General features: G+C 40.1%; 2 protein-coding genes across 7 annotated transcripts; both read left to right on the forward strand.

The window, feature by feature from the left end:
- The first annotated feature begins 858 nt into the window (after positions 1–858).
- Positions 859–9,611, forward strand: LOC112285816 (uncharacterized). 6 transcript variants are annotated; one of them, XM_024527025.3, is made up of 22 exons: positions 873–1,769; positions 2,761–2,864; positions 2,962–3,024; positions 3,204–3,290; positions 3,498–3,573; positions 3,835–3,909; positions 4,236–4,289; positions 4,500–4,559; positions 4,679–4,795; positions 5,047–5,141; positions 5,463–5,668; positions 5,830–5,927; positions 6,070–6,173; positions 6,330–6,495; positions 6,785–6,904; positions 7,000–7,082; positions 7,297–7,441; positions 7,626–7,655; positions 7,801–7,871; positions 8,073–8,494; positions 8,736–8,876; positions 9,098–9,611. In XM_024527025.3, the coding sequence occupies exons 4-22, from the start codon at positions 3,205–3,207 to the stop codon at positions 9,313–9,315; spliced, it is 2,367 nt and encodes a 788-aa protein (XP_024382793.1). In that variant the 5' UTR covers positions 873–1,769; positions 2,761–2,864; positions 2,962–3,024; position 3,204; the 3' UTR covers positions 9,316–9,611. The 6 variants fall into 6 exon arrangements, with proteins under 6 accessions (XP_024382790.1, XP_024382791.1, XP_024382793.1 ...); XM_090252300.1 differs by having other exon boundaries at positions 8,847–8,876; XM_024527024.3 differs by having other exon boundaries at positions 876–1,769; positions 2,962–3,058.
- Positions 9,612–11,084: 1,473 nt separating this feature from the next.
- Positions 11,085–12,408, forward strand: LOC112285366 (protein BRICK 1). Its single transcript, XM_024526118.3, has 2 exons — positions 11,085–11,622; positions 12,075–12,408. Exons 1-2 carry the CDS (start codon positions 11,493–11,495, stop codon positions 12,182–12,184), a joined length of 240 nt encoding a protein of 79 aa, XP_024381886.1. The 5' UTR covers positions 11,085–11,492; the 3' UTR covers positions 12,185–12,408.
- Positions 12,409–15,827: the final 3,419 nt, after the last annotated feature.

Below are 15,827 nucleotides of genomic sequence, written 5' to 3' on the forward strand. Positions count from 1 at the left end.
TTATTCTTTGTATGCAAACACAAACACAAATCACATGATGTAAATTTGCAAGCCATACTCACTACATTATTCAAAGCCCGTTACTTGTCACAATTGTCTGTCTATTTTAGTAAAAATTTCATTTCTAATAAACAAAAACCATCCTCGAGTCCACATTTAATAAGTATCAGTATTTTGAAAACTTTGATATTGTATGATATTAACCATTATTTTTAAAGGATAAATTCATTGGTGAGAATAATTATGTGTGTGTGAATATATATATATATATATATATATATATAATTGACAAAATTGGAAAAGTAGGTGGAAAAATCAAAATAAATGAGACATAAATTAGAAAACTGTAAATCATATTTATAAATAATTTTTTTAAAAAATAATCATTACAGTGTTTTACAATAATAGAATTTACATTACACGTGTTTTAATATGTACATAATTTAACGTATACTTGGCTTTGGAACAATTCTTGAAAGTACTGAAAGAAAATAATTAATGCATAATTATTTAAATTTTAAGTCCACCAATCAACACAACACAAAAAAGAAAATTATGAATAGTACTTTTGTAGGAAAGCAAATGATCATCCACAAACGAATGAATTTTCCCACATCCAATCCGAAGTTATAAAACATGGCCATGGGCACGGCATGCTCTCCCTCCAAAAGGCTGAAGTGTGAAAGCGGCAATTCCGAACTCCCAGTAATCTTTGCATTCTTAATACTACGTGGCAACCCTTATTCAAGTCCGGCGTCTGACGTGGATCCTCATAGCTGGAAGTTCGGCAGTGTGAACGGGGGTAGGGGGGCGACGGAGAAGTGAAGAAAAGCTGTGGCAGGGACGAACCCTTCGGCCCATCGCATTTCGGTGTAGTCGGTGTTCTGGCGTTGACGTGTACTGACTGCGGTCACGTTGCGGGGTGAATCGTCGTCGCACTCGCTGCGTTCATTGCCTTTGCCGGAACATTGCGGTGATAACTTGCCGTTGTTGCCACATCATGTCGAAGAGCTAGTTCTCGGTTTTGGTGTAGTTTGAGTGATTCCTTGTGAGGGTAATGCTACCGGTTCCACCTAGCAGTGGAGCATTAGGGTTTGGTGCTGGACACTAATCTCCTGGTTGGAGTGAGCGGGACGGACCGCGAGCGGTGTTTTGGCGTGGGCGGCAGCGAGAACGCGGACGAATCCAGGGTTGTGGCTGTTGTCGGAGTGTGAGAGCGCGTGGGAGAGAGCAGATTCTTGTGGATTACATTCTCTTGAGGGGTTAGGTTTTTGGGCCGGATTTTGTGGCGAAGGTGAAGTAGTGGTGTGGGAAGGGGATGAAGGCGTGGATGCAATCGGGTCTACAGAGAGGCGGACACGTAGAGTGTCGGGACAGATTCTGGCCTTGAGATCATATGAGGGATATCACAGCGCCAGCAGCTCTGTTGAGCGGATAGTTTTTACCGTTCTGTCTCAGGAAGTAGGAAGGGATCAGAGATTTAGAACTTGGGGTTGCGGGATTGGTGTGTTGGAATAGGGTCCCTGTTGGGTTGGAGGTAGAGTACACGGAGTGTTCTCAGCAGCGCGCAGGTTTCCTGGGGACAATCAGAAGGTTCAAGAGAAGATCAGCAGGGACCTCAATTTATTTTTGGTTGGTGTTTCCGTGGGCAACATTAGAGATCTTGTCTGTTAGTGACATCAAGGGAAGGAAGAACCGAATCGAGATTGAAGATTCTGTGAAAAAGGAAAATGTTTTGGCGAGTGTCTGGTTTATCAACCACTTCTCCGGTGAGTTTGACCGTGCAAGTTTTGCAGGCTTTGGTTCGGCGCGTGTACAGTGAAGGCAACTGTTTATTCTATTCTTTCTGTCAAGTCATTTGAATTCGCGTCTGCATGAATTCTGTGGAAATGGCTTGATTTCTCCGGTCGCGTGGCCGCTTTTTACGCATGGATGTGGCAACCAAATGTAGTCATTAAAGCAGATTTTGCTGATATATTAAATCGTGGAAAAAGTTAGCTTACATTTGGCGTATGGTTAGGATGAAGGAACGAATTGTGCAAGGCTTAGAGCCTAGCGGCCCACTAGTTATGTTGCTTACTCTCTGTCCAAGAAGCGCCATAAGTGGGGGTTTTCTTTCGGAGCTCATTGAAGTGTGATATTACATGTAAAACGTTATGCTTGTGAGGAGATTGGTAGTGCGCCTCCATCTTCACAAGCAATGCATCCGTTTTCTGACGTCTGAAGTGTGATCTTTTCTTTTCATTTCTTCTTTTTGTACTTGACGTATACTGAGGTACCTGTTTGTCCGAGTGCTGATACACAACTCAAAATGTTGAGCATAAAATGAGAATTTCTCCTTGTTCTGGGAGGCTTCAAGTGGTGCCACCTAAAAAATTGCCATATCTCTACAGCATACAAAGCTGTGATCTCACTTGATAATTCTGTCCCTAACTGTCTTCATCGTAGTACTTATTGCCCTTACAAATCATGAACTGCTTACCAGGAACTTTGCTACTTAGATCAGAAATTCGGGCACTGGCGTTAAGTGAAGTATCTGTTAAGCGAAACTCTGAGTTGTTATGAGATGTGTAGCTTCTGATGATATGATAGATGATTTCAGGTCTTTTGTTCCTATCTTGAATAGGAAGTAGCGTGTAGTAAACTCACAATCAGAGCGTGTTGCAATGGAGTACTTGCTTGCACATTTGCATTATCTGCTGGCCATTCGTGGTTATTTTTGATACTAGTGCTGATCAGTGGGTGTGCCTATCCGTACAGGTTGAGTCGGTTCTTGATAAAGATGCTTACACCCTGGAAGAGCTCCTGGATGAGGATGAAATCATCCAGGAGTGTAAAGCTCTCAACAGCAGGCTAATCAATTTGTAAGCATTTAAGTTAGTGATTTTGTCTTAGCACATTCGAGCAACCTCATCTATGATTAATTTTTTATGAGCTGTTTTGTGTCGATTGTATTCGCAGGACTGTGACACCTTAAAATGGGATTACTGTTGATTACCTTGACGGATACTATTGATCTTACCTGTAAATCTCTCTGGCATTTGTTCTAGAAGATGAGGTTTGTAACGATGTTGGCACGTGCTAAATTACTTGTGGTTTTATGGGATCAAGCGTCAATTGCCTGTATTTTTAGGTTTATGCACATCAAATGACAAAAGTCCAATAGTCATGCATCTCTAAGTTGTCTTCTTGGTTGTCCACAGCATGCGTGCTAAAACGCAAGTTCAAGCGCTGCTACGTTATGTAGTAGAGGAGCCACCCAAGGAACCCGATAATAAGCGTCAATTTAAGTAAGTTAGTTTCAACACTAATTCGATCTTCACCTATATCTGTGGGGGAAGTTTAAGTTTCAAATAGCTTTGACTTTTTCTGTCATTTGTGAGTTTTATGGAATTCGGCAATTTCCACATGTACTTCGATTTTATATGAGTTTAGCATGATCGCTTTATTGTGATGGTCTTTGGTTTGTTGGAACTCTTGTGTTATCATTCTCCCAGGTTTCCATTTATTGCGTGCGAGATTTTCACGTGCGAGATAGATGTCATTTTCAAGACATTAGTTGAGGACGAGGAGGTACTTTCCAGTTCTTTATTTAGGAATGTGTATGTCGTGGCTAGAACATAATCATGACATGTTCATGATAATGTCCTACTAGACTCCTACAACAAATGAGGTGCTAACCTTGTTAATTTGATTGTATAATGATTTAAGGTTATGAGGTGCTTTCTTTAGGTTATTTATACCTTTGGATAAAATGAGACAAATGATGCAAGGCAAATCGGGTTGGATTCGTGCTGTGGAATTATAGTCTACTCACGTTCTCTTTCGCTGCAGCTCATGAATTACCTCTTTTCTTTTTTGGAGCCTGATCGACCCCATGGGACGTTGTTAGCAGGCTACTTTAGTAAGGTGAATATTTATCTTATTCCAACTCTGTAGCTCCAGCACTCTTTTTATTATGATGAATAGTTAGGAGTAGGGTTTCTAGATCCTGCAGAGCTTGAAGTCTTCGATTGTCTCAGCAGACTGTTGCTGATTTCAGATACTTTCCGCTAAGCTTTCTTTAGTTTTCTGTAGCTTATAAAAATTCCTTAAAGTCGGACAATGGTGAGCGCTGAAGGTTGATACTTGGATTACTTGTAGTAATTGGAATATGCAAAAGCCTTTGCCTGGTCATGAATACACTTTTAAATCTCTAAATTGTAACGTTGTTGGGTTCTGAAATGCAAGTGCAGGTCGTTATCGGCTTGCTTCTTAGAAAGACCGTTCCAGTCATGCGGTATTTACAAGTAAGCCTGAGAGCTCCCCATGCCCTATTTTCCTTTGTGCTTTTCTGTTTTTCAGGATTTGGTATATATGAGGGACGGGGTGGAAATTAGTCGGTGACCTCAGGTTATATTTTAGGAATGAATCACATCATAGTAGCAATTCTGACTCTTTGTGATGCATCAAGTTTTTTTCGTCTTGGAAATATCTAAAGCTTCGTTGAGCTTGTCCAGGCACATCAGGAGGTGTTGAAGAAGTTGGTTGATTTAATTGGTATTACTTCCATCATGGAGGTAAGTTGTTATCCGCTTAGCAATTTAATTGTTTCGTAATTGTGTTATTTGGAGGATTGTTCTGGTTTTATAGATTTTAAACCGCATCTTTTAAAATGTAAGTCTGTCTACACTTGTAGGTTTTGGTACGACTGGTGGGTGCAGATGAACACATATATGCCTTCCATGTGGACTCATTGCAATGGTTGGCAGACACTGATCTACTCGAGATGCTTGTAGACAAACTTAGCCCACCGGTACTTTCAACATTTACTTACCATGTTTATCTTTGACATTCTGGTTGGTGACGGAACTATTTTATAGACAGGAATCGGAACCTGGATACGATTGGGTCTATTATTACCATTTTTGTTCTTCTTCATGTACACTGTTGCTTTAGAAAGTCAGTAGGCATGTTCTGGTTTTATGCGCGACTATCATTGCTACGGTATGTTTATTCATTTGTCCTTGGTAACTAACGGATGGCCGTCTTGTTGTGTGATCCCAGCATTCTTCAGAGGTTCACGCAAATGTTGCAGAGACTTTGTCAGCTGTTACCCGCATTGCTCCATCTGCCCTTGCTTCAAAACTTTCGAGCCCAAAGTGCGTGTTTTATTCTTTGACTACTTGTTTTGTGCAGTTGACATGCGATGGAATTGTCTGAATATCAACTTGATATGTTAAGAAATAAATCATGTTCTTTATATCTCTATCTTTCCAACTGTTCGTCAAGCTTTTCCATTATCATCTATCTAGAGGTAGTGATAATCCTCGCATGATAGACTATATTGCATGGAATTATGAGATCCAGATTTCCGTTCGTGCAAGGCAGTTTAGTTGCAATGAAGAATTTTATTTTTTTGCTTACGCTTCCTTGCATTTGTTTTTACTTAAAATTTACTTTTCTTTGGCTCAATTTGGTAGGTTTGTGGGGCGCCTTTTTCATCATGTATTGGAGGATCCAGAGTCCAAGTCTACTCTTGTACATTCTCTATCGGTGTGTATATCTCTCTTGGATCCGAAGAGAGCTGCCAGTGTTGCAGCTGCAGGACTCGCTCGTGGTCAGCACGCTGCCGAACCTCTGTCTACTGCAAATCCGGAGACAGTCGAAGGGATGCTTCAAAGACTAGGTGAGTCGGTGTAATTTGTAATAGATGATGTGATGAACTTTTATCGAGATTCAGGCTAATTGTTGGTTGGGAATAACATAATTGTCAGTTTTAATGCCTCCATGAAGATTTAGTCTTCGCATGTGACACTGATATCCAGTTCCCTTTGTTTTTATCTGCAGGTGACTTACTTGCAGTATTGGATGTGTCAAAAGATGAAAAGACGTTGCCGACAACATATGGACAGCTTCAGCCACCTCTCGGAATCCACAGGCTGAAGGTCAGGCCTGGCCTTTCTGCGTTAGGATGGAGGCTTTCAGTTTCATGACTTTGTTATTTACGTGGACAGTGCTCCTTCCTGTTGCATTGTTAATTCATTTTTCTATGATCTCATTCTTTTGTTGGTGCAAATATCTTGGCAGATAGTGGAGTTTATTGCAGTTTTGTTAAGAGCAAACAGTGAAGGTGCTAGACACGAGTTGGTTAGCTCAGGAGCAATTCAGCTGGTGTTGAAACTGTTTTTTGAGTACGTTTATCACTTCATCATCTTCTTAGTTCCGAGTCATCTAGATTTTGGAATGTGCTAATTTAGTTACATTTCATTGTTAATGATCTGAAGCAGCAAGTGTTCTCGAGCCTGATCAGTATTATTCTCAAAGTAGTTAATTTTAATCTGAAACAGTTACCCCTTCAACAATATGCTGCACCATCATGTGGAGAGTATTGTAACTTCATGCCTGGAGAGCAATAACCAAATATTGGTTGACCACTTATTTCAAGACTGTAAATTTTTGGATAAACTCTTGGCTGTGGATGAGAACCCTTTTGCACCCGACAGTCGAGGAGAGGTGAGGATCTTAACTTGACAGTTTCTGTTCCCTTGTGATGGCTAAGCACACAGTATTGCTTGTTGCGTTTTCTTGAAAGTTCAGAGCACCTGGTCGTCTGGCTGACAAACTATAGATGATCATTGGATGTGCCTTCACTGATTCACTGCGGTTAATATGCATGACCTGAATGATGCCCTAAAATACATATTTATTCAGTTTGGATAAAGGTATGCCTGACATGTTTGTATGGCTTATGTTTTATCCTAAAATACGTTGTTCAAATCTCGCTCGCCCTATTGGTGTGCAGCCAAAGCCAGCAGTTAGTAAGTCACCCACAAGGATAGGTAGCATGGGGCACCTCACTCGTCTCGCAAACAAAATTGATCAGACTTCTACTTCGAATTCTATTGTTCAAGGCCACGTACAGGTACGTCTCCTTGCTTTAGCTGCACCGTGACACATTTATATTACATTTGTCTCTGTTGTCTGATTACAATTTTACTACATTTGTCACCGATGCAGGCTAATTCAAAGTGGAGTGAGTGGGTGCCCAAAGTTTTGCAGCAGCGGAATCAGATTGAGAATGTGTTTCAGTGGTCTTGTGGGTATGTCTCAATCTTTAGGATGCTAAGAGCCATGTTCCTGAACTTCATAAATTCTATGATCTACAAATTCTATCGTAATAGCATCAAGCTGCCGTTCTAAGGGAATTGCCCATTGTTTTACAGATTCCTTATTCATTCTATGGAATCCCGTTGCAAGTTAATGTGGTTTAGTACTGAAAAAATATTGATGTGACAATCTGATGTGTGTGAACAGACGGCCTGCAGCTGTCCAGGATCGCCAACTGGATAGCGATGATGATGATTTCAGTAATAGAGATTATGACATATCGACTATGGCCAATAACATAAATCGTGAAGTTTATCATTACGGCATGTTCGATAATGATGATGCTGAAGAGGTTTGTCTTATTGCAGTGTATTTCAATTTTTTTGAATGTTCAAAAGTTCTATGTACTTTTTTTCACTTGTTTGTGCAATTGTTGTTGCTCTTTCCTGTACTGGTTGTACTTGAGGTGTTTAGCAAATCTACCTACTCATTCTTACTTGCACCTTATTTCTCAACTTTGGCTTCGCAATACGCAGGGTCACGGGGCAATGGATAGAGATGAGGAGGTTCAACCTTTTACATATTATTCGATATCCTTCTTTGTGACATGAATATCATGTTGTTTGTGTCATTTGGATTATGGTCAAGAGTTGTAAGAGAAAAGTTCAACATATATACTTGAAGGGGACTGAGGTGTGGCCGTATTTGCAGGACATGTTTTTTGACGATGAATCTGCTGAGGTTGTCATTTCTTCGCTTCAACTTGGTGAAGAGCAAGATAGGTATTTTGAACACTACTTTATCTGTTTATTATTTCCATAAATTTAATGCATGTCAACGATACTTCCTTTTCCATCTGATGTTTTGCTGTAATTAGGATTGATTGATTGATGCTTTATTGTCTGTTGGGATCTCCAAATGAATGCATTTTCCCAGTTTATGCTCTTGTCCTGAATTCATTTGTTGTATGGGTTGTGACACAGTGGTAGGGCAGACAGTATATTCGGTTCGAACACCAACTGGTTTGCGTTTCAAGATGATTTTACTAAGTCAACAGAAGAGTCTACTCCAACATTCCTTGTAACATCTTCGTCTTCTCGGGATGAGGATGGGCCAGCTGCAAATGCTGTCTCTCCCCCTAAAAACAGTGGGGATAGCAGCTGCGACGACGGAGTGGTTCTAGAGGAAAGTGAAGGTCTCGTGGATAATGTCACTTCGGCTCGTGAAAAGGCTAACTTGAATGTTAAAGTTGAGCCCAATCTTCTCAATGAAGCGAACAACATGAGCAATGGCAGTCCAACGTACCAGTTTTTAGATGATACAGAAATAAGTACAAAACTTGAAATGGTTGATTTGTCGGGCAATCTCTCGTTGTTTCAGTCGCAACAAGAAGATTCTTCTGCCGGTGCGTTGCTTTCCACCGTTGCTACAAGTCAATGATATGTGGTTTTGCGACGTCAACTGTTGAGTTTTCCTTGTGCATTTGGCGTGATTTGAAAGTGGTTTGTCTGTTTCACTACTCATTTTTTCATTTTAATTTAATTTAATTTTTTGGGATCGAGGACTTTGACTTGTGTTGGGAACTTATTTTAAAGGATATTTTGCTGGGGCAAATGAAAATAACCTATTAGAAACCTATTTTTCAGTCCATATGGAGCCAGCTGGAGAGGCACCTGGTTCGCCTGGAGTGAAGAGTAATACGCTTTATTCTGGAGTTACAACTGCTCCTGCTGACCTCGTGCATGATCTTGTTCCAGGTGAAGGGCGTATGATTAATCCAATAACAGGTGAATATAATATCTTCCTTTCTTGTTATATATTCTTAATAAATCTTTAATGTTGGTTTGGACTTTGAAGTAATTTTAGGTTACTGGAGTGGCATTTTAATAATGGTAGGTTCACTTCGTTCACTTCAATTGGTCTGCAGTGGTCCTATTGCGTGCAATTTGGTTGGGTTCCTCGTACCACCTTATAAATGCTCTCCTCTAAGCTTTGTCATCTATTTCAGGTGAAGAAATCGCAGGAATAGAACCTGATGGTACAATCAAAGCCATGGAAAAAATGTTGAGAGAGGGAGTTGTAGGTGAGGCCGGACCCATTTTAAAGGATGTTCATCACGAAAGTGAGTTAAATCCTGTAACAAAGGATTCCTCTACTGATGGCTCGGACTTCAACGACGTGAATTACTGGCGTAATGATTACTCACAGTCAGTTGATGAGGATTAGTTGTGAGAATTTGTAATCCTGTTTAGTCTGGTTTGTATATCTCTGATGGGTACGACTTACCCATTTGCATGTATTAGGAGGGCTTACTTGAAGCCAGTTCTATAGCCCAGTTATCCTTCCATTAGTGTGTCCAATTACACCTTCATATCAGCATTCATTTGCTAGCAGCTTGGTGACCTGATTAGTGAAGTCACCAAGCAAGAGGCTGTCCTCTCCCCCTTCTGCAAGTTTATATTCAACTTGCTTTCAATTTTTTCTGAAACTACTTAACAGGGCAGGTGATTGATTGAGAAAGATATGATGTTCCCATTGCCAACAGAAACTCGTCTGTAATGCTGTATATAGGTGGCTCCCAATCAATTACTCGCTGCAGTGTATCTGTGAAAGTTGTGCAAAAGTGCTTGTTGATGTGTCGCTGCTCATCCTCTGGACATTTAAATACACTCTGGCAAATATTTGCACTTGTTATGCTCGCACTGTCGCACAGTTACCATTGAAACTGTGGACTTAATGGGCCTAATCTCAGTCAAGTGTGAAACTAACTGTTTACACCAGAAGAACAGATTTGCCAACTTTTCATTTGCTGAAATTTAATGACAGCTTGATTGACGCCAAGCTAAAGGTTCACTGTTCTGATTCTAAAGATCCCAGAGTTCTAATTAGATGAATAAACAAATAATTAATTTTTTAATAAATACAACTATATTCTCTGTAAGGAACTCAACATACACCGTAAGGATAAGAAGTCAATCCAAGGTTTTTTGTTTCACTAATGATGAGTGAGAAATAAATTTAAAAAATGTTACAATTTGGATTTATTTCAATAAATAAGGCAAAACAGAAATTTTATATTTGATTATAGTTTTTTATAGAGGAAACAACCATTATACGTAAAGTTTCAATAACGATTCTGCCTACCTGGAGTATGAAACTATATTCAATTTCATTAAATAATACTTCTTCAAATTCTATAAGTTGAAATGAATCACTACATAGACTATTCTTCAAAAGTTAAAACTGAATATTGGATTTTAAAATCACATATAATCTACTAATAGCACGTATCAAAAACAAATTGATTATTCATAACATGTACACAATAATAATCGAATAGAGAACTGATTTAATTTTACATTTTAGAATCTTGTACAAGAATTAATAATTATTTTATAAACTTGTTTTACATTAGTAACTTAATCTTATGGTTTACAGTTCTTTTTATATTTGTGCTTAAAAGGCATATGTGTATATATATTTATACACATTCTAAGAACTGTTTGAAGTTTATTATCATCATTAAAACTATTTTTAAAAATGAATAACATTATATAAAAGTAAAGAAAGGATTGGTGTTGATACAAAAAAAAAATCATTCTCACCATCTAAAACTGTTAAGTTTTGGATAGAAACTGAAAGGAGAAAAAGAAATCAGTCTCCGTATGTTTCATCTACTTCTTCTTGTGATTATTTTATTTATCTTAATTTTAATTTATTTAAGAAACGACAAAAATAAAATAAATAAATGAATAAGATTGAAACAATTATATAACAATGGGCCACTTAGCCACCTGCTACCCAAGTAAGACAAAAGCCACGCACGGCTATAGAACTTTACTGGCTATAGGGACCTCCCGGATACAGACTCCTAACGGGAATAGACTCGTGAACGGCTGTAGGAGCCATTGGTAATAGACTGCGAACGGGTATGGGCTCGGTCCGTTCGGCGACACAGGGCGGGGGAGGGGTCACGAATCGATGCAGACCCAGCTGGGTTTGTCTTCACCCATCGAACTGTCGCGTCAATGTGCGAAACAGAGCACAGGATTGAGGTATTCTGATTGCGCATATTTTGGTGGAAGCCTGAGAACGGACGTCGCAGGTGTCGGGAATGTGGGTGCATCTAGGTTGAGGTATTTTGTCGCAGTGGGAATGTCTTGTGGGTCGGAAACTGGTTGAGGAGACGTGCTACCACTCTGGATTGTTCGAAGCGTCAAGGGATTTTTCCCGTGTTCCCAGACTAGGAATAGAGTCTGAGAAGTTCGATTTTTCATTGCGCGTCTAGGGAGCTCCGTCTTAAACTACGAAGGAGCTAGGTTTGGAAGCGTTGTTGGGTTTGAGAAGATCTGAAGTTGCCAAGAGGTAGGAGTAGCTTGTGCCTGTGAGACGGGCTCGCCAACATGGCGAAGAACGGGATTAATAACAGTGTCGCCGTCGGCATTGCTGTACAATCTGACTGGGACAATCGCCATTTTTCGAGCTCCCTGTCGCTGAACGTCCGGCGCCTTTTCGAGTTCCTTTTGCAGTTTGGTAAGCGCTACACTCATTTTCTCCTATTTCTCTTCTTTTCTAGTTTCCTCGAGATCTGGCTACAACTTGCTGCCCCTTTCATTTTTGCAAAGACGCTAAGTCTCAGTCATTATGCTCATGTTCATTATCACTCTGCAGAAACCTAATGAACATTCCATACCTTTCACCACGCTAAACCTAAAAGAACCGAAGATTCTAGACTTTTGTAGCATTTCTCCAACTGGATTGTAAGCATATGTCGTCTATGATTATATTTCATGTTCTGTCATATGTTTCTCACTGTGTCGTAGCCCTAATGGGGCCACAAGTTCTTAATACTATGGCTGAGGGTTTCGAACTCCTATCAATTACAGCAGAGGGGCAAACCAAAAAAACACGAGAGATAGTTGCAGTTGGACTAAGTAATGTCTATTTTCCCTACTAACCGGGAAGTCATGTGTTGCAACATGCAGAATCGTCCACCAGGAGTAAGCTAGCAACCCTGAACGAGAAGCTAACGGTGCTGGAGCGTCAGCTGGAGTTTCTAGAGGCTCAGTTTAGCACTGCCATTAACCCTGTCTAAGCTCTCTAACCATCATTTCATGTGACCCTCAGGATCTTGAATCGCGTTTTAACTTTGAGATAGAGATGTACCTTGTGTACAGAACTCTCGTTTTTAACGGATTTCTAGATTGTGCACATTTCTGGCATATTTTTTTCGAGCTCACGGAGTTGAAGACTTGTATTATGTAAAACTTGTATTAGGTAAGCCTTGCAATCTTAACTGAGTTTTAAAGTTTCGTTCAATCAAGTTGATAAACTTGAGCATTTGAATTCCAACATTCAGCTACATCTTCTCGTGCTTAGCAACGGTGTAATGATGCTGATAACGCAATTGTTAATGTAGAAACTCACCGTCAACAAACTTCTGAAGCTTGTTGCTTCCCATTCATGAATTTTCTAAGAGCCTTGACGTATTGAGGGGATCAAGAAAACCAACGTTTCGGAATTGACTAGTATCTTATTAACGCTTTTCCATATTAAATGAGACGCTCGCACTTCGCAGTGTCCACTTCAGAGTCATTGCAGAGGCTACAGCTACACATCAGCTGTGTCTGTTGGAAAACAATCTGACTATAATTTGCCTAATATTACTTGTCCTCAGAGCCAAGCGTGGCACCATCCTGTCTTGAAACCAGAAGAATCTAAGAGACGATATTATTAAGCGGTTCAATAAGCTGACTGAACCATTTGTACTGCTGCTGAACAATTGGGTCTGCAAAAAATTTAAGTGTGATACTAAGGTTGTAACTATCAACAGCAAGCATGATTGAACAAATGAGGTTGGCCTTCATATTCCTAGATGTCAAATTGAACAGATATAATGAAGATACTATAGTAATTTGTATTTAGATGAGAATATTCAACCCAACTTTTCAGCCACTAACACACAAGACGCTGACAACAGAATCATATCAGAATGCGTAAATTCCTTCAGCAAGTACACAAGAAATCCACCCCGTTATTTATGGAAACACAAACTAATGCGTCATCAGGACTGAAAGAAACTTCAAAACTTTTTAAAGTTTGCGAATCACCTCAAAATTCTTTGATGTCTAGAATCTAACATGAGGTAACATTCCAACTAATATAAAATAGTCTACACAGGTGCGGAATATCCTTGACATCACGAAAAGTCCAACGGTCCTTTTACTTCACGAAGAGGTTTTCGAAGGTGGTTGCATTATGAATTGCAATCTCTCAACAAGCACCAAACTTACTAGACATCGTTGCCAGTTTGAGGGAGAAATAAAGAATGAAGTCGCTAAATTGGGGCCGTTTGAAAACAAGGGAGTAGTGAATGTGATACCCGGCAATGATGGTCAAAGCCATCAACAAATTTGTTACAGCTTCTGCGATGCTTGCTGTACTTCCGAACGTACAAATCAATAACACCGCAGGATTTTTTTTGTTTTGTGAATAAGAGGCAAAATGAAAAAGCAATAGAGAAAGCCTATCCAATGGGCCAGTGCGCAAATTTTGAATTTAAAGAAGAGAGCTCCACAGGACCTTGATTATGCATTCGTCTGTAATAGACTTGAGGTAGATGAAGTCATGCCTCCTGATATGTGTGGAAAATGACTGTTTAATTCATATTCTGATAAGAGCCAATTCTTCAAGACCCCAGGGTCTGCCCGGTTGATTGCCGAACACCGCACACAGAGCAGCAACCCCGTAATGAACTGCACAATGCAGCAATTCAACAACAGTGGCTCAGGAAGTCAAATTTAAAGAGGCGTTAAAAGCTCAAAAAGTGTGGAGGCAAAACATTCAACTTCTGTAAGTACAAAAAGGCGTCCGTAGTGCAGAGGAAGATTAATCACCAAAGGGGAATAGAGTGCAAAGGCTGCGGATTCCAACCCGCCGCTCCATGAGAAGGGGACCTAAAAAACATAGTAGGCGGTGGCCAGCAAGAAATAGATTGTCATCGTCACCACCTGGTTGTAAACATACATCGAGTAGTATAAACATTGTTATATAACTTTCGGGATTGCATGTAGCGAAATGCACCTTGTAAGGGATATTGTTTTTCTTTTTTTCTTTTTCTTTTTTCTAAAAACAGGGTTTTATTGAGAGGTCTCTTTGAAACTCCCTACTACAGCACAGCCCCTAAAATCCGCTCGGAAATTCCATCATAAAGTTGTGCACGCAGACGTTTATTCATCGTCAACTTCAGTTGAGAGTCCATAGAGACGTTGGACAATCGTTTTAAACCTCCAAGGGAAAGGTTCGGGAAATCTGACCTGGAACAAGTGAACTGGAAGCAGCCAGCCATGACAACGCACCATTAGTGCCTCGTTGCATGAGGTACGCTCGACAAAGCAACGAAGCCTGCATTACTAGGATAACGATGCTCGTCTATTATGCACGCAATTTTTCCTGCAGGGTTCATAAATGCGAAGGTTGATCATCATAAATAACCCTGTTCCACTGATATTTCTATTCCACATTTTTCCCCTGAATTCTACCATTTCTTTACGATACAACTGTACAATTTCAGTTCGAAGGAGATGTTATAATATCCGCCTATGTCTACGATTGGATAGAATGAGTTACCGTCAAATCCCACGCACCATTAAAAATGAAGAATGTCACTACATAATACGATCCCGTCGACAGGTTTTGGTCACCTAAGAGGGACGATTGACAAGCAGATCACAAGCCACAACGAACGTGAAGAAAGCAATGATCGAGGCAGACTTGAAAACTTTCCGGCTCTGAAAAAGTTCATAATACAAAACGACGTTGGGAAGCCTCAAAAGGTTCGAAATAAAAACAAACTGTCCAACCGCAGTTGAGTGGACTGCGCGAGAAGAAAAACAAAGTGATAATTACCTACGTTACAAACCATTCATTCCTCAACACGAGAACCAGACCAGAAAAATTCAGAACGCCGCAATGTATGTTGCATGCAATGCACAAGCTCTGAGCCAAAAATAGATCACTCTGACGTGCTGGTGTATACAATCACAATCATCAATGAATCACGCTTGAAGAGAGTTCCATCCTGAAGCTAATTGCTAACCAATGCCGTTGCATCGACTTCACAATCTACGCCCATTATCGTGGTGAAAATCATGCAAGAAGAATGCAGACCGCATCGACAAAAAAATTCAAATAAAACGCATACTCAATAACGACGACATTTCGGGCAATACTGAAAAGAACAAACTCTAAGAAACCCGCACTGTTGCAGAGATTCCAACCCTGAAGCACGAATTGGAAGTCTCCAAATCATTGGACACTCAAATCAACTGGAAATAATGCCTACAGGTTCACAATCCCCTTAAGAATACTCTGATTGACTCCAACCAATTGGACCACAAACACATAGAACAATCTATTCCCTGAGACGCATTGGATGGTCGGATCGAACCTCTTTAAACCTGAAGCCAACACGTCCTCCCATAACTTCACCAGCTAACAAAATATCAACAACGTCCGACAACAATTGTGACATGCCAAACAAACAAACAAATCAATGATACGATTACTCCAAGACCCGATTCGAAGAATTAAACACGAAAACTTCCTGAATACATGTGAATGAATTACGCAAATTCACAGCTAAAGGCCGACACCAGTTTTCATTTCCAGGAAGCCGGAAAATCGGACTAACAGTTATAGAAATCTGAGTGACAATAAATAAATGTGAGGACCTAGGA

This window comes from Physcomitrium patens, chromosome 8 (assembly GCF_059467195.1).
Source record: "Physcomitrium patens ecotype Gransden chromosome 8, ASM5946719v1, whole genome shotgun sequence".
Taxonomy (NCBI): domain Eukaryota; kingdom Viridiplantae; phylum Streptophyta; class Bryopsida; order Funariales; family Funariaceae; genus Physcomitrium; species Physcomitrium patens.

Excerpts from the sequence above, each read along its gene's own strand:
- LOC112285816 (XM_024527022.3), top strand. The coding sequence starts at position 1,731 with ATGTTTTGGCGAGTGTCTGGTTTATCAACCACTTCTCCG. Across the intron at positions 4,796-5,046 it reads TAGACAAACTTAGCCCACCG|CATTCTTCAGAGGTTCACGC; the intron begins GTACTTTCAACA and ends GTGTGATCCCAG. Across the intron at positions 7,656-7,800 it reads CAATGGATAGAGATGAGGAG|GACATGTTTTTTGACGATGA; the intron begins GTTCAACCTTTT and ends CCGTATTTGCAG.
- LOC112285366 (XM_024526118.3), top strand. The coding sequence starts at position 11,493 with ATGGCGAAGAACGGGATTAATAACAGTGTCGCCGTCGGCATTGCTGTA. Across the intron at positions 11,623-12,074 it reads CGAGTTCCTTTTGCAGTTTG|AATCGTCCACCAGGAGTAAG; the intron begins GTAAGCGCTACA and ends TGCAACATGCAG.